The 22472-nt window shown below is 34.0% G+C and overlaps 1 protein-coding gene across 3 annotated transcripts in view; it reads left to right on the top strand.

Moving 5' to 3' along the window:
- ANAPC1 (anaphase promoting complex subunit 1) overlaps nt 1–22472 on the top strand; it is a 130116-nt gene that overhangs the window by 39983 nt on the left and 67661 nt on the right. For all 3 annotated transcript variants that reach the window (XM_007476582.3, XM_016425864.2, XM_016425877.2), the window contains 8 exons: nt 2170–2244; nt 3065–3330; nt 7588–7679; nt 10628–10776; nt 11714–11792; nt 15148–15184; nt 15261–15331; nt 16454–16632. In XM_007476582.3, coding sequence (XP_007476644.2) covers nt 2170–2244; nt 3065–3330; nt 7588–7679; nt 10628–10776; nt 11714–11792; nt 15148–15184; nt 15261–15331; nt 16454–16632 — 948 coding nt within the window. The remainder of the gene's footprint in view (nt 1–2169; nt 2245–3064; nt 3331–7587; nt 7680–10627; nt 10777–11713; nt 11793–15147; nt 15185–15260; nt 15332–16453; nt 16633–22472) is intronic.

Here is a 22472-nt window from a genome sequence, read left to right as displayed (position 1 = left end):
TTGCACTCAGTTTAATTCTCTCCCTAAAGGTAGATAGCATTTTTTCTTTATGAGTCATTTAGAATTGTCTTACATCATTGTATTGATCAAAGTAGCCAAATCTTTCATAGTTAATCATTATTACAACATTGCTGTTATATTTTTAAAAACTCAGTCATAAGACAGAGGGGCAAGGGCTAGGCAAACAGGTTTAAATAACTTGCCCAGGGTCACACAGCTAGGAAGTATCTCGATTTCAACCAGATTTGAGACCATATTTCAATCAAGGTCCTCCTATCTCCAGGCCTAGTACTCTATCTACTGAACCACCAGCTGCCCTAACATTGCTCTTATGTACAATAATCACTCAGTTCTTCTCACTTCACTTTGTATCAATTCATATAATTCTTACCATGTTTTTTCTGAAACCATCCCCCTTATTATTTCTTATAGCCCCATCATAATCATATGCCATTTCTTGGTCAGCCATTCCCCAATTGATGAGCATTTCCTCAATTTCTAATTATTTGCCACTACAAAAAGAGCTTGTATAAATATTTTGTATATGTAGGTCATTTTCCTTTTTCTTTGATCTCTTTGGAATATAGACCTAATAGTGTATATCGCTGGGTCAAAGAATATGCATAGTTTTATGGTCCTTTGGGCATAGTTCCAAATTGTTCTCAGTGATTGGACTAGTTCACCACTGAATGAATAGTTTACTAGTGTACCTATTTTCTCTCATCCCTGCAGCATTTGTCATTTTTGATAGGTGTGTGGTGGTTCTTCTCCTGAAAGCTGCCTGTTCATATCCTTTTACCATTTATCAATTGCAAAGTGGCTCTTATTTTTATAAATTTGACTTAGTTCCCTGCATATTGGAGAAATGAAGCCTTTATCAGAAAACTGTTGTAAAATTGTTTTATGTTGCTTCACTAAAAGATTCCTTTTAACAAAATGTAATTTTTCTGATTATCTCATCTATTTAAGTCTTTTCTTTGCTTTTGCTTTGAGCTTATGATTGCTACCCCTGCTTTTTTTACTTTTTTTTACTTTAGCTGACGGTATAATAGATTCTGCTTCAGCCTATTATATCAATTGTCTTTATTTCAGTTGTCTCTCTTAAAAACAGCATATTGTTAAATTCTGATTTCTAATTCATTTTGTTATCTGCTTCCTAACTAATAACTGTGAATTTCCCTCTATTATAGTTTCTCCTGTTTCTTCTTCCCTTTTTTAATCTTGTGCATCCTCAAAAGTCTGCTTCTGATCTTTGCCTTCCTTGGATCTGCCTTCTCTTTTCTCATTCTCCCTACTACTTTTCTCTGATCTTCTTCCTGTCCTGTTTTTGCTGTTGGCTAAGATAGATTACTATACCTAACTGAGTGTGTATATAGTTTCTTTTTTTTTTTGAACCAGTTCCAATGAGAGCAAGGTTCAAGCATTTCCCACCGCTTCCTCCATTTCCCCTTCTATTATAAAAACTCTTCCTTGTACACCTCTTATATGTAAGAAAATTTTCCTCATTGTCTCTCCTTTTTCCTGCCTTCAACCTTTCCTCTCCCTGTTTTCTTAGGAGATAATTCCAACATAATCAACTCATATTCATGCTCTCTCTGTGTTTAGATTCCTTCTAACTGCCCTAATGATAATAGGAGTTACATGTGTTATCTTCTCATATAGGAATGTAAACAATTTAACTTTGTTGAATTTTCCTATAATTACTTTCATGTTTACCTTTTTGTGCTTGAAGTCTTGTGTTTGAAATGTCAGCTTTTCTATTCAGCTCTGCTCTTTGCAACAAGTATGCTTGAAAGTCCTCTATCTCATTAAATGTCTTATTTTTATCCCTGAAGGATTAGTACTAATTTAGTGTTGATTGACTGATTGATTGATAGCTCTTTAACTGTAAATTGAAACTGAATAGTTTACCTGTCAGTGGTAGTATATAACAGTTCCTAAAATACTCTTTACATGGTGATCATGATATATCATGTGGTAACATATGATGTAGGAACGTTCATTTATGGTGAGATTTTCTTCTTCACAGGCTTTATAAATGTCCACATCAAACTGATTTTAAATTGATACATTGCAGGAAAGGATTACTTAGTATCTTAAAATGAAATCATATATTAAATTTGAATATTTTTGTTTCTTTTTTTTTGTGTGTGTGTGGGTAATTTGCAGCTTGATTTCGAAGGATCTCTGTCTCCAGTCATTGCACCTAAAAAAGCAAGGCCTTCTGACACTGGATCAGATGAGGTAAATATTGTAGTTCATCGCTGACAAGTTAATATCTCATGGATAATTGCGTTACCAGTTTTTATTGTTTGCACTGTCTATCTACAGGTACTTGTTTAAAATTATGTTTTCCATAGGATCACATTTATATGGATAGCACCCATGTGTTTTTTTGAGTATAGAAATAAAAATCTAAACCTTAATGTTATGTCTATATCTGTCTAGTATCAAAGTGATTTATTAATTCAAGGGAAAAAATTGAAGAGGTTATTTACTATTCTATTCTCCATATAACTGGTTGACAAAAATTTTATATAGATATTATTATGGCATCTTTCTAAAACTTATGTTATAGACTGGTTTAGATTTAGATTTAGCAGAAAGAGTCACCACATCCTTTCTATAGTGGAGAATTGTTACATCATAATAACTTAGTCCCAACCTGAGATTAATCTCTTCGTTTCTTTTGTTTCTCCTGCTATCATCTAGCAGCTTCCTCCCCTTCCCCCTTTCCAGGGGAACACTACAGCACCTCCTTATTACTCTATAAATAGATGAATCCCCCCCCCCCCCAGTCTTTCTGAAGGTGACCTGTCATGGTATTTAATTGTGACTGAATAGTATTTGGCTATTCATGTTTGATGCCTCTACACTTGATCATGTGACTTAAAAATATTTTAAGGTACATTTAATCTCAAACTATTAGTATTAAAATTATCACAAAGAAATTAGATTTTTTATGATAGTATCTTGTTTTTCACTAATAAAAACAATATCTACTAGGGATAAAAGAGGTATTATTAAGTAATTAATGCATCTTTCTTTTTGTTCCTCTGATTAGGACTGGGAATATTTACTAAATTCAGACTACCATCAGAATGTCGAGTCTCATCTTTTGACTAGAGCTTTGCATTTGAATCCTTTGGAAGTTTCACAAATGAAGGAAGATGTTTTGCACAATCTCACTTTGGATTCTTCTACACTTCTCTTCACTCAAATACCTGCTATATTTTTTGTGCTTCATCTTGTTTATGAGGAATTAAAATTGAATAGTTTAATGGGAGAGGGAATACGTTCACTTGTTGTTCTTCTAGTTCAATTGGCAAGGTATGCGTAGCTTGCAAGTTAGAATATCCCAGATATCCTTAAATGAATTTATATTGACTCAGAGAGTTTTCTGAATACTACATAGCAACTTCTGCAAATAAGAACCAAGCATAGTTTTCCTTTATTTTGAATTCCCTTTACCAATTAGAATATTTGTACAGTATCTTCACTTTTTAGACTAATCATTTGTAACATACTATTTTCTAATTAAGCTTGGCATTATTTTTAATGCCCTTAAAGTATATTCTGAATTGCCAGAGTCAGTTATGGGACTAATGTAAAGGGCTACTTTGTGCTGATCAAAGAAAAACATCTATTTCAAAGGAAGACCATAATGAGATTTGAGGTCTATGTAATTATTTAAGTATTTGAATGAAGGCTATTTAATTCTTTTGTTTTGAGCATTAATCAAGTTGTTGTTCAATCATGTCTAATTCTTTGTGATTTCCGTCCTTCACTATCTCCCAAAGTCTGTTCAAGTTCATGTTTGTTATTTCCTTGACACAATCTATCCACTGCACCCTCTGCTATCTCCTTTTCCTTTCCCTCTCCATCATTCTTAATATCAGGGTCTTTTCCAGTGAGACCTGCTTCTCATTTGGGCAAAAGTATTTAAGCTTCAGTTTCAGTATTTTATCTTTCATTGACTAGTCTGAATTAATATCTTTAAGTATTGATGTATTTGATCTCCTTGCTGCCCAAGAGACTCTCCAAAAGCGTCATAGTTTGAAAGTATTGCTTTTGTGGTGCTCAGCTTTCCTTATAGTTCAATTCTTAACAGCCATTCATTGCTACTAGGAAAAACCACAGCTTAAACTATACCAGTCTTTCTTGGCAAAATGATGTCTCTGTCGTAACTTTCCTTCCAAGTGAGCAAGAGTCTTTTAATTTTATGGCTGCAGTTGCCATCTACGTTGATTTTTTTTGAGCCCCCAAATGTAAAATCTGACACTGCCTCCATTTCTTCTCCCTCTATTTACTAGAAAGTGATGGGACTACTTGCCAAGATCTTAATTTTTTTGATGTTAAGTTTCAAGACGGCTTTTACATTCCTCTTTCACCCTCATCAAGAGGCTTCTTAATTTTTCACTTTCTGCCATCAGAATGGTATCTGCATATTTGAAATTGGCCGTATTTAACCTGGCAATCTTAATTTCAGCTTTTGATTTCTCTAGCCTGGCATTTTGCTTGTTGTACTTTGCATACGTTAAATAAGGTGACAGTCTATAACCTTGTTTTATTCCTTTTCCAGTCTTAAACCACTCAGTTGTTCTTTGTTCTCTTCCAACTGTTGCTTCTTGACTTATACACATTCTTCCAGAGACAAGTAAGATGATCTGATATTCTCATCTTATTGAGGACTTTTCCTGCCTTTTGTGGTGATCCAAACAAATCAAAGGCTTTAGTGTAGTCAGTGAAGCAGAAATAAATATTTTTTTGAAATTCCTTTGCTTTCTCCATAATCCAGTAAATGTTGGCAGTTTGGTTTGTAGTTTCTTTGCTTCTTTGTAAACCTACCTGCTCTTCTGATATTTCTCTATTTAGATATTGTTGGAGCCTAGCCTGCAGAATCTTACATATAACCTTGCTGGTATGTGAGATGAGCACAGTTGTTCAGTAATTTGAACATTCTTTAGGTATTATTCTTTAGGACTAGGATGTAAACTGATCTTTTCCAATCCAGGAGCCATTGTTAAGCTTTCCAAATTTGCTGGCATATTGAGTGCAGCACTTTTAACAGCCTAAAATTTAGGATTTTAAATAGTTAAACTGGGATCCTGTCACTTCCACTGGTCTTATTGTTAGCAATGCTCACTAAGGCCCACTTGACTTCATTCTCTAGGATGTCTGGCTCTAGATTAGTAACCACACCATTGTGTTTATTGGTGATATTAAAATCTTTTATAGTTCTGTATGTATATTCTTTCAACTTATTAATCTTTTTTACTTCTATTAAGTTCCCACCATTTTTGTCTTTTGTCATGCCCATTTTTGCATGAAATGGTCCCTTGATACCTCTGATTTTCTGGTAGAGATTTCATCTTTCCCATTCTCATTTTCTATTTCTTTGTATTGATCATTTAAAAAACCTTATCTCTCCTTGCTATTCTCTGGAATTCTGCATTCAGTTGGGTATATTTTTCCTTTTCTTCCTTTCCTTTTTCCTTTCCTTCTTTCCTCAGCTATTTGTAAAGCTTTAACAGACTGCCATTTTGCCTTTTTGCCCTTCTTTTTCTTTGGAATGTTTTTTGTTGCTTCCTCTTTTACAGTATTATGAACCTCTGCCCATAGTACTTCAGGCATTCTATTTATCACTTCTAATTCCTGATACCTATTCATCACGTTTACTTCATATTCATAAGGGATGTTATTTAAGTCATACCTATATAATCATGTGTTTTCTCTTTTTTTTTTAAGTCTGAATTTTGCACTGAGAAGTTTATGATTATGTTTTAACTGATTATATATAGTTTCTCCACCTTTGGCTACAAAGTATAGAATCAATCTGATTTTGATATTGACTATTTGGTAATGTCCATGTACAGAGCTGCCTTTTGAGTTGTTGAAATAGAGTGTTTCCCATGATCAGTGGGTTATCTTGATAAAACTCATTGCCCTACTTCATTTTGTACTCCAAAGCCAAATTTGCCTGTTAGTCCAGTTATCTTTTGATTTCCTACTTTTGCATTCCTATTCCCTGTCATGTCACACCTTTTTGGGAGTTATTTCTAGAAATATTGTAGATTTTTAATAGAATGAATCAACTTTGGCCTCTTTGGCATCAGTGGTTAGAGCATAGACTTATATTACTGTGATACTGAATGGTTTGCCTTGGATTTGAACAGGTATCATTCTGTCATTTTTGAGATTATACTCCAGTATTGCTTTTCTTACCCTTTTGTTGACTAGGAGACCTAATCCTTTTCTTCTTTTAAAAAAAATTCTTACCTTCCATTTTAGAATCAATACTGTATATTGGTTTCCAAGCAGAAGAGTGGTAAGGATTAGGTAATGGGGGTTGAATGACTTGTCCAAGGTCACACAGCAAGGAAGTATCTGAGGTCAGATTTGAACCCAGGTTCTCCTATCTCTGCCTGGCTATCAGACCACCTAGCTGCCCCCTACTCCATTTCTTCTAAGCTATTGTTGCCTACAGTAGAATATGTAATGATCACCTGAATTAAATTTACCCATTCCCCTCCTTTTAGTTTCACTGATATATAAGATCTTGATGTTTAAAAGTCTTTCCATCTCCTGTTAGACCACATCCAGTTTACCTTGGTTCATAGATCTTAACATTTCAGGTTCTTATGCATTATTGCTCTTTACAGCATCAGACTTTCCTTTCTTCACCTGATACATCCACAGCATGAGCTTCCTTTTGGCTTTGGTCCAGAATTTCTTTAGTTCTGAAGCTAATTGTAGTTGTCTTCTGCTCTTCTTCAGTAGCATGTTGGACACTTTCTGACTTGAGGGGCTTATCTTCAGATGTTATGCCTTTTATCATTTTAATACGATCCATGGGGTTTTCTTGGCAAAGATTCTGGAGTGGTTTGCCATTTCCCTCTCCTGTGGATTGCTTTTTGTTAGAACTTCCCAGTGTGACATCTGTCTTTGGTAACCCCATAATTATTGCTCATAGTTTCATTGAGCTATGAAAGCCCTTTTGTCATGACAAGACAAGTTATGTGGGCACTATAATCAGGGCACTGAGCCTAATGCTAAGTAGGCTTATTTTGATAATTCACTCTATAGTAATTATCCATTTGTATATATGACAGATTTCACATATATGTAACTGTATATATGTTGTGTGATATGTGAGAAAGTCAAATTTGAAATAATAGAATAAAAATTATAGAAAGATTTTAGACCTCTAATTGGCAAAGGTAAAGCTATCATAACAAATACCATTACAATGAAAATACTGTAATTGAAAGACTAACAAAGCCCCCTTGATGATGGGTCATTTATTTCAAGTGATGCAAGAGAATTTGAGTAATGGAAAGAATTTAGACACAAAGTTTTAATTAAAGGTTGCAGGAAACATTATACTTTTTGGAACAAAATCACTATGTAAATTGAGATATAGAAAGAGAAGACTCGTTACCTTCTCATATTCCTTCAAAATTTAGGCAAGAGTTATTTGATAAGTAAACTTAGGACTTTTAAACCACATAGAACTCAGAATGTCTTTTATGTCTTTGCAAGTAATAGCTTTTCCTTTCCCCTTTCTTAAATTCTTTATTGTTTTAGGGATTTACAGTTGGAGCCATATTTAGATTATTACTATAGAGACTATCCAACACTTGTGAAAACTTCTCGACAAACATGCATAATTGACCAAGGTAAGCTGCCATGGCATTAATGATTTTCTAGGCAGTGATATGTCATTTATCAGAATTTTTCTCAGTAAGCTTTCTTGTAACCTTGGTATAACAATTATATAAGATTAGGCTTGGCAGCATTTTCAGTAGCTCAAATTCAGAAACTGCTGATACCATTGTAAATGTGCTTCTAATCCATTCCTTCTTTACAGATGACTTAATGATGGCTAAACATCAAAGTTGCATCTATTTAAACAGAATCTTTGATTCAGAAGAATTGTGTTGTTAGTGCATTCAGTTCTATAATTGACAGTTAAAAATCTTGGATTTTATTTTTCTTAATAATTGTTATCCTTAGTGAATTAAGAAATGAAAGAAAAGAATAAATTAAAATTTTCTGCATGCTTAAAGTTCCTAAAATAATTGTAAAACCTACATTTTTTACTTATCTTATTGATCTTAAGCAGTGCTATAATGTTTATCACTTCCCTCTATTGTGTAACTTCTTTGTAAAAGACAACTTTTCCCTACTAAGCAAGTCTGATATTATGCTTTAAATCTAACCTTTGGTGAAGCTAAAGCCCACATAGATCATTTGAAAAACTTCAACACCCTTTCTTTTTGGCATAGGGTGGTAATGTTATTGCTGTGTATTTCATTATAAAAATATTAACAGCCAGCATTTTTACAGTGTTCTAAGATTTTCAGATTGCTTTACAAATGTTATCTCATTTAATCCTTGTGAAATTAGTGCTGTTATCCTCATTTTACAGATAAGGAAACTGAAGTTGAAAGGACCTAAATTTTGCCCAGGGTCAAACTGCTAATAAGTGTCTGAGACAAGTCTTCTGACTTTGAGTCCAGTGCTTTCCACTGTACTGCCTAGTCATTTATATAGCACTAGCTGGCATTTATATAGCACTGTAAGATTTGCAAAACGTGATATTTCATTTGCTACCTGCAGCCTTAAAAGTAGATGTTGGTTTTATCCTCTTTACAGATGAAGAAACTGAGACTGAGAGAATTTGAGTGATTTGTCCAGGGTCTCACAACTAGGAAGTTATCAGACAAAAACTTAGGTCTTCTTAACTTGAGGTCCAGCAGTATATAATGCACCACCTAACCACTTAGAAACTGATAATCATTCACATTTATGTAGTGCTTTAAAGTTTGTATAGTGCTTTATCCTGTATTATCTCTTTTGATTTGATAATGTCATGAGAATCTATAATATTCAGAATTTCAGTATAGTAGTTCAGGAGTTAATTTTTTTTTATATGTCCTTAATATGAAAGACTTGCTTGGTACATCTTGTTTAATAGTGTTTTCTGTACTTATAAAGTTAAGTGTAAGTAAATGTGGAGAAATCACATTGTCATTGTTGCCATGAATGCACTATATTTGGACTAAAACTCAAGATTCTGAGTAAGAAATGGGCCAAGGCACTTTAGGAATGTAACATAGAATATTCAAAGAGTGTGCCTTTAGTGGAAAGTTCAGCATAAATGAACCTCATCTATCAGCTTTGCCTCTGTTCCCTTCAGTAAAAGATTCAGTGGAGTTTTTTTTTTTTTAAACCCTTACCTTCTGTCTTGGAGAGCCAATACTATGTATTGGCTCCAATTGGCTCCAAGGCAGAAGAGTGGTAAGGGCTAGGCAATGGGGGTCAAGTGACTTGCCCAGGATCACACAGCTGGGAAGTGTCTGAGGCCAGATTTGAACCTAGGACCGCTTGACTCTCAATCCACTGAGCTACCCAGCTGCCCCCTCAGTAGAGTCTTAAGAGAGTTCTCTGATTATAGCAAAGCCAGACCTTGGAAAATTGTTACCAAGACAATTTTATTATGTAATAATACGTAATAAGTAGTCATTGTAATTGTTTTATATTTAGTCCTACCATCTAGATATTATTAAGTTTCCAAATTGGTGCAGGAAAAATCAAAGAGATTTTGATTTTATATAAGTGTTGAAAAATATGATATTTTCTGTAAGTGGAACTCTTTCTAAAGTGAAACTTTTTTTTCTTGTAGCATATAATATGAAGCACTGGTGAACATTTTTGTCATCCATAAAATTCTAGCTGGTTTAAATGTTTTTGAATACAGAATATCATTTAATGTGTCTTAATTCTAACAGTTAAATTACTTATATTATACAAATTACAAATATTAGGAACCCTACTTTACTGTGGGATGCATAATTTTTGCTTTTATTTATACTTCCTATATTTCTGTTCTTTGATATTCAACTTGGCTGTCACTGCTATTTGTTGTTGAGTTGTTTTTAGTTGTGTACAGCTATTCATATCCCCATTTAAGATTTTTTTTTGGCAAAGATACTAGAACCATTTGCCATTTACTTTTCTAGCTCATTTAATAGATGAGGAAACTGAGGTAAACAGGGTTAAGTGACTTACCCAGATTCGCATAGCTAGTAAATGTCTGAGGCCAGATTTGAATTTAAGAAGATGAGTCTTCTTGAGTCCAGACCCTGCATTCTATCCAGTGCACTAACCAGCTGCCATTATATGTTTTACCATTATAGTTGTCACTCTACCTTTGAGTAATAGCTTAGATGTTATCTGTTTAAAAATTGGAAGTGGAACTTCAGGTCAAAAAACAAAGGATCTTTAAGAAGAAGGACTCCCAGAAATCTCTCTCCATCCATAGACTTTTCAATGATACCTTTATTTCCTAAGGTCTGAGGGAGGATTGAAGGGAAATACGGTCAGCAAGAGCAAAATAGTTAACAATTTTGATTCTGCTTAGGGATATCGGGGAAACCAAAGCTATGTCTTTGGTATACTAAGGGTCATGCTCAGGTTTTATACAAGCCAAATTTTGGGGGAAATGGAAGATTGTGTTTTGACCAATACAGTAAATGATAAGTATCTTTTTTGTTGTGAATAAAATAAGAACATTTGTCTTTATGTGTTTTTATGTATTCAAAAAATATCATCCACTTTAAAGCCCAAACAGGATTTATGCATCATCCTTCATTTTTTACACCTGAACCTCCAAGTATATATCAGTGGCTGAGTTCTTGCCTAAAGGGTGAAGGAGCATCACCATATCCTTACCTGTCTGGAGTCTGTGAACGAAGCAAACTCATAGTGTTGGTATGTACTGCAACAATTTTGATTTTTAACTGTTTCACCGTTTCTAAACCCAATATAGTATTAGATGTATTGTATTGGATTAATATTATACATGAGTAATATGGAATCATAATGTTGAAGAAACACAACAAAATCCTTAAAATTTTTTTCCAAGGTGCCATTTAGTAAAAACTGCTTATTAGAGAAAAAATGTCAAGTGGCAAATGAGAAATTTTAGACATATATGCAATTCTTTCTACCAATAATCTAGAGTATTATTGAGAGAGAAAAAAAAAACCTGATAAAAATTCTGACCTGAAATAGAATTATTGGAGTTTAGTCTTTTTTGTAGGATGGAGAATGTGATCCAAATATATCTAATTAGTAAGGAAGTCTGATGTGGTAGCATAACAACTGGAAATGAATTGTTATAAGTAATTCATGTATTACTGTGAAGCATTTGAGTCAGTTATGTGGCACTATCAGAAAGAAAATCTTATAAACAAGAATTGACCAGAAGGTGTTTGTTGTACTTTGTTGCTTTTAAAATAATTATATTAAAAAAAGAGCTAGGGGTAAAAAAATTTAGATTAGTATTAGTAATGTATAACTGAAGAATGATAACTGATTTAAACAGAGGAGTTTGTATCTGATGCTTTTATCTTAAATATTTTACATGTTTTTAGGTACTATTAGATTTCATAGCTTTTCATCCTCTGACATTTTGAAGGGAAAATGCCATGATAACCTTTTGTGGTAATTTAGTGAAGCAGTTAATTTAGCTTATTAGCTAACCTTTGAAATCTATAATTACATATTGTACATGATGTAACATTAAAGTGGAAACTAAATTTTGGATTTTTTCCCCTTCTATGTGTCTTTTCTTTTAATAATATGTTATTATAATGAATTTATATGATGGGAATAAATTTTACATGTAATATTTTTTCCCTTACAGAGTGTTGCCCTCTATATACTTGGTGATGAGAGAGCTGTTTCTAATGAAGCATCACAATATTTATCCAAAGTAACTTCAGGTAGTATGATATGCTCACTTTTTTTGCTCTCCATTTCCTCTAGGATAAAATACAAATTACTTAGCTTGACATTTGATGTTCTCCTCTGTCTGGTTTCTACTTACTTTTCAGTTTTGTTTCACATTGCTTCCTCTTTGCTTAATTTATTTTCCTACAGACTGGACATTAGTCTATCTAATAATATCTATTTCCCAACCTTGGAATTCTCTCTTCTTTTTCTTGTCCATATTTAGTTCTTCATGACGATAGAGAATGAATTCCATCCTTACCTCCATCTATCAATATCCTTGTCTTCCTTTAAGAGCCATCTCCTTCATTTCTGAGACCTTCCCTAATTCACTCCTTCAACCCCAAATTGAAAGTCTTTCCTCTGTCCATAAGTTTTCCTCTTTCCCTTCTCCTTTTATGTAATCACTCAGCCCTATTATGCTTAGTAGTAGCCCTTGAAGGCAGAAACTATGTGTTGTTGTTGTTTTAAATCCTACCTCCCATCTTAGAATCAATACTGTATTTTGGTTCTAAGGCAGAAGAGTGGTAAGGATTAGGCAATGGGGGTTGAATGGGGTTAAATGGGGGTTGAATGGGGGAAGTTTCTGAGGCCAGATTTGAACCCAGGACCTCCCTTCTCTAGGCATGGCTCTCAATCCACTGAGTCACCCAGCTGCCCCCATATGTCTTTTTTCTTAAAAGATTCAAATGAGTTAATAAATATTTTGCAATATCCAGACTTTAAAATGCTACATATGTGCCAGTTGTTAATAATAATTAACAACAGTAATAATGTCTAGCTCTTGCTTGTCATAGAAAACTAGAATGTCATCTTTCTCAAAGGCAACAAAAAATAGAAACATGAAAAACAGTCTAAAAAACAGAAGTGTATCAGTATTAGGAGCCAAAACAGTGCAAAAACATTTTACATTATTTGAAGACTTTGCCACAGAGTATTGAAGAAAAAAATTAGAGGAGACATAATACTTGAAAGAGGAGAATGGGCCACTACAAGAAATATGACAGTTGCATCAAGTAAGAGCAAAAAGCTTATACATTATTAACATAAGGAATGAAAAAGAGTTTCATCAAGGGAAGTTATTGAAACCCAACTTCTCTGCAAAACTGGAAGGGAGAGGACCAGATAGGACCAATTAAGAGACTCATATCCTTCACTGTGGTACTTGAATCATGAACAAAGTACTTGATTAGTTTCCTTTCAAACACTAGCCAGCAACTTTTTTTAATAAAAGGCATCACATATCTATAACTAAGAGATAAAAATACTGATCCTCCTCCTCCAAACATAGTCCAGCTGTATCTTTATGTACTTTATGCAAAACATTCATATCTTGTTTCACAAAAAAAGTCTACAAATATACTTATAAAAAAATTATGTGTTGACTGAGGAGCAAGAGTGCTGTGCCAAAAAATTTCAGAGGTCTAAAGGTCAAACTCTTTAACAATTCAGTTATTATTGAACAAGGTGCCTAAAAGCTTTGTGATATTTATGTTTTTTATGTCCATTATCCAATAGCTTGTGACTCAGTTGCACATATGATTTATTGTCAATATATAAGACCCGAGTATATTGGGCCAGAAAGAACTCTTAAGCATATTTGCTACCCATCTGAAAAATTATTCTCTTTTTAAAACATAACACCAACATGGTAATGTTAAGAATAATTTTAGAAGTAGTATGGAGTAAAGAATAGAGTGCCAGTCTTAGAGCTTGAACCAGAGATTAGAATGTACCAATTGATGAAGGTGATACTTAACAATACTTCAGTCTCTAAGCAAAGTATAATGAGCATTAAACCATGATGGAGAAAACCATGGTTGAACTTTTCAAAGACTGTTTGGCATCCTGAAATCAAAGCTCAGTGATAAGAGTATATTTCAAGCAATTGAGGGCTACAAAATACTTAATTTATGCTTTACAAATACTTAAATTACATTTTCACAAAATCTTTATTCATCCTCTTGGAACTGTAAAAAAGAAGATGATAGATTTGGAAAGTATCTTCCAAGAAATAATACAATATTAACAAAACACAGGATCCATCATCTGAATGCATTTATTGAAAGAGTAACACTTACTTGCCAAAAAGGAGGATGAGGATTAATAGTTGTTTTCTGAATACATGATAAACACATAAAAAACCTATAGAAATCCTTTTGCAACAAGCAGATACCACTTCATCAAATAACAGCAATGGCCAACAACAGGCATATGCCTTTGGATTTATTGAATGTAATTGAGAACAGTTTTACCTCTGGATGGAGCTTGTGAAATGACTAAAATCCAAGGATGGAAATTAAAGGCCCCCCCTGAGTAATTTCTTTTTCAACTTAGCCAACAATATGTTGACAAGCATCACAAAAATGGACAAGTCATGTGGATTTGTTTATGATGGCAGTTCAGAACCAGGTCATTACCATTAGAAGTCATATGAGTGTCTTTAAGGAGACCAGATTTTGTGATCATTACAGAATATTCCTGTAAATTGTAGAAAATATGCAAAGCTGGTGGTTTTTTTTTTGTCTGTTTGCTTGGTTTTCACTTTTGTTCTTTCCCAAATGCCATTCCAACCAATAACTTGCTGGGGGATTTGAATTTAACTTAGCAAAAATTTATTAAACATTTATTAATTGAAGAACAGTGTACTTAGGCCTTGAAGGCAAGTAGAAAAGTGTAGATGAGACTCAGCTTCTGCCCATGTGGAGTTTGCATTGTAGAAAGAAGTTCAAGGCACATGGACAAATAGATACTAATAATTCACAGTAACTATTTAGATCAAACTGCTATGTGAGATATGCTGGAAATGTTGCCTTTGAAAGATTGGAAATGTCTTCAGAAAGGATGGGTTGGAATTTAGCTGTATAAGAGGTAGGAGAGATCATTTCTGTACCAGGGAGCAGTGTGAAGAACAGGAGAGATAGACGATCTTGGTAGAGTTCAGTCAGTTCTTTGAATTCAGGGATATGAGCCTGTAAGGGCAGCAACAAAATGAAAATCTATTTAAACTAAGTGATGGTTTTGTATTTTATCCTTTCACAATGTGTTATTTTTATGTGCAGTTAATGTCCTTTCCTTTGTTTCATATCCGTTTTTCCTAACCATTTAAAAGAGAACATGAAAGGTCATTTTTGGCAGGTTAATAAAATGAATTACTAGAATTCTCCCTTGTAACTGATTATACCTCCCTATTTCCTCATCCATTTAGTAGCCATAGGGCTGCCAGCCATTGTTTAAAAAGCTTCAGTGGAAGAATATTTAGATTAAAATGGTCTATATAAGAATTCAATAGAATATATTTCTTTACCAGCTTAATTAAAATGCTCTTAATTTTTTATTTCTTTTCAGCACCAAAAAAGATTCAAATGGATCAAAATGACAACAGGTAATTTTGAACTGAGTTGTTTTTATTCTTATTCTTTAATTGATATATTTAATAATTTTGTGCTTTTTTTTTGTAGATTTAGTTTCAGACACAGTACACCTGTTAATAGCCTAGCTGAAAAGTTAGTGCTCTGGATGACTAATGTAGGTAAGGACACTTTTTGTTACTTTATATTAGTCTTACATTTATCAAGTAGAGAGTCACATTTTTCTGTCCTAATTAGTCCCTTAATTAGTCTCTTGATTAGTCCTTGCAGTTTTCTTTGCTAGAAGTGAAAGGGAAGGGCTTTAACTTAGTACTTTTGGGGAGTGTTCAACAGAATTGAAATAATTATAGATAGAATATTAAAGAAGACTGCTGTTTTCCATGACATTCTCATAGTCTTTTCTAATTTTTGGGAGTCATACATAACAGCTTTGAAGGTCATTCCTTGTGGTCAAGGGACCCTCCTGTAATTATGATAACAGTAAATTTTATTGCTTTTGAAATGGTGATGATAAAGGCTAACCTCAGAATGGAGGTAATGAATTATTGTTTTCACATTTGAAGTCACTGACTCCAGGGATCAGAGTATATCTGGTAAAATTTGAAAAATTATTCCTGATCCTCCTTCTTGGATGATACTATTGTAAACTCTCATGTTAATATTCACCTGATTAGGGGTAGGGAAGGATGATCCAAGAAGGAAAACAGAAGGAGATGAGATTTATAGGAGAGAACTCCATTGTTTCTAGTTAGACAGCTTTTCAATTGAATGCAAACTTTAATCACCCTTGTAACAGAATAAAGTGACTGCTTTACACAAATTTTAATGGAAAGTAAAGTCAAGACATATTAAAAGATTCTAAGATTCTCTTTTTAAAAAAATGAGAGAACTATGTAGGAAACAAAAAAGTATATTAATTGGAATTAATACAATACAAGAAATGTTTAAGTTTAAAAACAACTACCTTTTTGTCTTTCTGAAATTAATTTGGTATCTCCTGAAACTCACACCACTATTTCTATATCATTATTTATCTTACTACATTCTCATGCCTTCCCCACCCCCCACCCCCACCAAAACATAATAGTCATACAGAATGTCCAGTCAAGAGAAAGATAACAACCATTTTAGCTCTGTCCATATGAAGAAATGCCAATATTTTATCTTTCTGTGAGAGATGTTCTGGAGTATGTTTTGAAAAGTCTTCTTGAGAACAGGCTGAGATACAATATTAGGTTTTATGTTTTACTGAAGGTGTTATTTTCTTTTTCCATCTCCATAAGGCTTTACCTTAAGAGACTTGGAGTCTCTCCCCTTTGGAGTTGCACTTCCTATCAGAGATGCAATTTATCACTGCCGAGAACAGCCGGCTTCAGATTGGCCAGAAGCTGTCTGCCTCTTGATTGGACGTCAGGATCTTTCCAAACAAGCCTGTGAAGGGAACTTACCAAAAGGGAAATCTGTGAGTATAACGGTTTCTTCACAAAAAAGGAAGCAAATATTTTCAGAACTTATAATAGTTGTATTTTTCTCTACTGTATTCAAAATTTGGTTATGAACTTATTGAATTGCTAGTTTGTTATATATAAAGATTTCACACAATTTTATAATTTAAAAATAACTTACATTTTATTTTACTTTTTTAAATTAAAAATTTTTTTCAATTGCATGTAAGAATAATTTTTAAAAATTATTTGACATTTTGCAACTTAGACTCTTTCTCTCCCACTTTCCCTCTCTTTCCCCCCTTCATCCCTTTCCCTCTCCCTCTTCCTCTCCCTCCTTTTCTCTTCCTTCCCCCTTTCTGATATAGTTATAGTCTGATTATAGGTCATACCAGTGCTGTCATGCAGTAGATATTTCCAGATTCCTGCCATGAAAAAAAGGCACATATCTCACATACAAGAAAAAACTCATGAAGGAAATAAAGTGAAAAATGGAATGCTTTGATCTGCAATCAGCTTTTAACAGTTCTTTCTTTGGCTCTGGATGGCATTTTTTTTTTGTCATGAGTCCCTTGGGGTTATCTTAGAATCTTTCATTGTTAGTAATAGTTTAGTCCTTCACAGTTGGTCATCATACCATATTTCTGTTACTGTACACTGTGCTCTCCTGGTTCTGCTCACTTCACTTTGTATCAGTTCATGTAAATCTTGTCAGATTTTTCTGAATTCATCCTATCCTATTTGTCATTTCTTATGGCACAATCCAATATAACCATTTATATCACAACTTTCTCAGCCATTCTCCCGGTGATGGACATATCCTTAGTTTCCAGTTCCTTGGCACCTCAAAAGAGCTTTTATGAATAGTTTTGTATAAGTAGGTTCTTTTTTACCTATCTTTGATCACTTTGGGTACAGATCTAGTAATGGTATTGCTGGATCAAAGGGTATGCAGTTTTTTATGGGCATTGGGCATGGTTCCAGAATACTCTCCAAAATGGTTTTTTAGGATTAAAATTTTCTGGAGACTTTAATGTTAATTTACAACTATTTATTATGTAGCGAAAATGAGTTAGATAGGGAAAAGGCACATACTCACATGACTGGGCCCAGGTAATCTGAGTTCACTGTTTACCTTGTATCTTGGTTCATTTCGTCTGCTTCCTAGCCTACACTAGACTCAGTGCAAACTGCCCCACCAAACAAGTCCCCAGACTGAGAGGCTTACTGCTTCCTTGATTCCTAAATTATAACCCTGGTGACATTACTACTTGACCTCAGTATGGGTTAGAGACCAAAGAGGCAAGGCATCTTCTGAATAGCCAAGGAGCCACAAAGTTTCTGACATCTTATAGTACACATGCATGTGCAATCAAAGGGTGAAGCTGAGACTGAAGTGGATTCTCAAAACTTTCCTTTTTGAAAAGGAAAGAAAGGTGCAATTCATATTAAATTCACACAGATTTGTATCAGTTTACACTTCTACCAGCAGTGTATTAGCATCTCAATTTTCTTGTATCCTCTCCAACATTATTCATTTTCTGTTTTTGGTCATATTAGCTCAACCTGATAGGTGTGAGATGGAATCTTAGAGTAGTTTTAATTTACTTTTCTCTAATCAATAGTAATTTGGAACATTTTTTTCATATGACTATAGATAGTTTTCATTTTTTCATCTGAGAATTGCTTATTCTTTGACCATTTATCAACTGGGGAATTCTTTGCATTCTTATAAATTTGACTTATGTTCTCTGTATTTTTGAGAAGTGAGACTTTTGTCAGAGATATTTGCTATAATTTTTCCCTTCAGTTTGTCTCCCTTCTAGTCATGGTTTTATTACATACATTTTAAATAACTACTTAGTATTATTATCTGTATCATAGAAAGAACAAATTTCCTATTTTATTAGCAAATTGAATAAAAAAGTATACGTTAATATTTGTTGAATTTGAATGGAGAATTGTAGGCCCAATAAGGAAAATTAGAGCTATTAGACTTTCTTTGTTCTTGAGTCAGCAGTGAGGTCAGCAGAGCTGCAGAGTATAGTATAGAATCATAGGATATTAAGGCTTGAAAGAGTTTAAGAGATCTCTTACTCTCTCTCTCATTTGGGGGGAAAATGGCTCAGAGAATAGGTTCAGTGACTTGTCAGAGGACAGTGACTTGTCAGAGGTTGCATAAGATCTTAGCATATAGATGGAAAGCTGAAAGAGTCCTCTGAGACTGGTCCAACACCTTCATTTTGCACATGAGGGGACTTTGGTCTCTGGTGGCCAAAGAACTTGCCTAAGGTCATCTAGGACACAAGTGTCATGTGGATCTTGCAGCTCTGAGGACAATGCTTTTTGCCAGACCTCTTGAAACCAGAGATAGTCTTTGCCTGTCTTTAAATCTTCAGTGCTTTAGTTCAATGCTTGTAACTTAAAGAATATCTATGGACTGACAGTACCTCCTTTTCTAATTTTTCTCACCTTATTTCTCCCTTTCCCTAACTTAAGTTCCCTCTATTTGCCATCCCTCAAACATAAGGTTTTTTTTTTCTTCCATGGCTTTGCTCACTACCCATCAACATAATAGCTTTTACCTTTTGAAATTTCCTGAAGTGATCTCTAATTCTTTTGAATTTCCATAGCATTTTATCTCTCTCTTAGACATTTTCATATTCTACTTTATATTCTACTCATTTGTAAACATGTCTCACATCTATATTCCTTTGCTTCCTTCTCCTCTCACTAAATCCCCCAATTTCATAATTCCCAAAGACAGATGTTCTCTCCTTTTATATTTATATCCTTATACATTCTAGTCCAAGAACTTCATTTGTAGAAGCTCAGTCATTTATCTTTCATATTTTTATTTGTATATAGTTTTTCTAAACTTTAATAAAATAAAAAATCAACTTAGATTTACAATACTTTTATACTTTAAAAAGGGAACTTCAGCTACCAATATTTTCACTTTATATAAGCGGACCATTTTGCAGACTTCTATGTAAAGTGATTTTTACTAGTGTGAATTTGCCCTTGGATGTGGGAAAGCGAGGGAGGGAGGAAGATAGGAAGGGGGTCTAGTGTGTGTGGAGAGGAAGATCTTGGAGAGCATGCAGACACATGGAGGCTAGAGATGGACACAAACAGAAGAAGATGGGCAACATGCAGGGGCTGGTGGCAGACATGAGGCACCCAAGCTTGGAAGGGCTGGACACATGGTGGAGTGGAGCAAAGATTTCCTCTCTTGGCTCCTAGGGTCTCAAGCCATGTCCTTGTTCCCTTGGAGATTTCTTTCTGCCTCCTTTCTTCTTTCACTTGGAGAGTTTATTATTTTTATTTTTTATTTTTTGCTGGTAGAGTGGTAGGCTCCAGAGCACCAAGCAGATAGTGCAGTACTATACAGTAAAGTTAATGTAGGGTTTTTTTAATGCAAACTTCTTTCAGAATTCTTTATGTAAAGTCCAATTTGCATAAAGCCAGAACTGTCTATATTCCTTTCCTCTATTTCCCTTTCTGATATCCTTTATTCATTTCATGCATTTGTGTATTTTTTCTTCCTTTTATAACCTATTAACTTCCATTACAGTTCCACACAGATAGATATCCTGTTGTAAAATGGAGATGACCCTAAGTTTTTAAAGGTATACTAGCTGAGTAGAAGGGCTAACAGTTGTTACCTTTCTTTGTATCCTCAATGCTTAGCATGATACTTGGCACACAGTTAGTGCTTCATAGCTTTTTGATTGATTAGTACCCATACTTTTTCTTGAAGCTCAACTCAGCTTAATTTGTACTTCCTGTTTTATAAAAGTTAAAGTTTCAATAATAAAAAATATATTATATGAAGGTTTATTAATGATCATTAGAAATCCAGGAATAAAGAAGATACAAAATAAAGACCATGTGCCCATGGCTGATTAGCTAGTTCAAAAACCTGCCTTACCACCACCAAGCTTGGGACAGGAAATAAAGAGCTGGGACCTTCCACATTCCCCTCTAATATCCCTTATCTACAGGAAGTCAGTAGGCTCTTGGGAAATGTAGTTCTTTTTTTAGGGTAACAGATTTTCAATTATACATTCTCCCCTGAGATCTGTGGAAGACTAGTCTCTCCATTGCATCTTGTAAACATAACCAACTTTGAAATTACAATAATTTAAGGATAAGAGGAAAAGAGAACAAAACCAATGATTGCTAGGTGCATTGACAAAAAGCCAGTTGGGAGCAGTCCCCTTCAGCATAAGAGTATATATACAAAACAAATGCATTCAACCCCAAACAGTTCAAATCATCACATCCCAAAGTTCACTCTGGATCTTCTGGTGCAGCCTGTGGTCTGTGGAGGCATCTTCATGGTGACTTCTCCAAACAGTTCCCTTTCTGGATTCGGAGAGGTATCATGTTTCTTAACCTAAAATTACTCCCAAAAAGAATTTAAACTTTGCGATTTGAATAATTATACATTCCCTCTGGAAGAGGGTGTTTTCAAAAACACAGGGATCACTTAGCAATGCATGACTGAGTTATGAGGTGTATGGATCAATTGGCAAGAGAAATCAAAAACATCAAAAAAATCCAAATAAAAAAAGATAATTTCTGGAAGAAATATAGACTTTCAAATTCTTACGTGTAAAAATTCTAATTAAGGGAAAAATAAATCTATAACAAGTCTTTGAATCAGGGCCCAATTAAAATGATTTAAGCAATTATGTATTTACCCAATCAGTAGCCAGGACTGTAGAAAGTTTGCCACACCATGAAAAACAGAAAAGGAACTAGATTATAGGATCCGGCTAGGAGCCAAATTTGAGATACTTGGTAGAATGTGGGACAAGGAAGACCTGCCTTTAACACATGTTAAAAAGCCACAACTTCAAACCCCAAACAAGTTCAAGTCCTCTTGTCATGGCTCAAAATTTTCATCAATCCCATCAGGATTGGTTGATCTCTTTGACCTTGTGCTCAATTGGCACTGTGCAGTGGCTCTTTCTGTATTCTCTTGTCCTAGAATCAGACAGAATCATAAGCAAAGTCCCATAATTTTTTTTAAACAATCAGTGGCATCATTTTTATAGTCTAAAGCTTTTTGGGTTTGCATTGACATTATAGCAAATGTATTTTAAATTACTGCAATATAAAAAAAAAGTTGAAGAAAAATATTCTCACCAAAAAAATGAGATCCATTTCCTTTTTAACTTAACCACTGTGTGAGTACAAACGTTTTTCAGAATAAAACAGTAATACAGTAGATAGTGCACATTCAAAGGAGTTCCAAAGTCCACAAAATTCACAATAACCCAATTAATTACAATAGCAAACAAACCCAGTATCATATTTTACATCAGTCTGCTATATGACATTTAAAGAAAATGGATACTTGTCACAATTTTTACAGTTGTAGCAAATCTTTCAACCTTGGCAAATACGTTTTTAAACAAAGTAAAGCTTAACTGGGTCTAGAACATCCCCAAGAAATCTAGATTGTTCTGGTGGAAGTAAATTAAACTGAAGAATTTTCAGAAGCTCTTTTTGGCTTCCTGCTTTGTAGAAACACCTTGGTAGGAACATTTCTTTGTTTTTCTACCTTTAATACAATATTCTTTATAATATAAATATTTTAAAAATCATCCATTCAGAAACCACTAATTAGTTAAAATTATTTCTGAGGATCCCTTAGAATTACCATTTAAATTCTTAGCTCAAATTCTCCAAAGGTTGTTAGCCAGGTTGAGTTCATCCATCATCTATGTGACACTTAACAAATGCAAAATGGAAACAAAAGCTGTTTATGGGCTTTACAATATTTTGTTCAGTATGGTTATAGGGGAAAGGTAACAGAATATATCTAATAGTTAAAACACAGTAG

The sequence above is a fragment of the Monodelphis domestica genome, chromosome 1 (genome assembly GCF_027887165.1).
Source record: "Monodelphis domestica isolate mMonDom1 chromosome 1, mMonDom1.pri, whole genome shotgun sequence".
In the NCBI taxonomy this organism is placed as follows: Eukaryota; Metazoa; Chordata; class Mammalia; order Didelphimorphia; family Didelphidae; genus Monodelphis; species Monodelphis domestica.
This window is presented reverse-complemented; position numbering and strand designations above follow the sequence as displayed.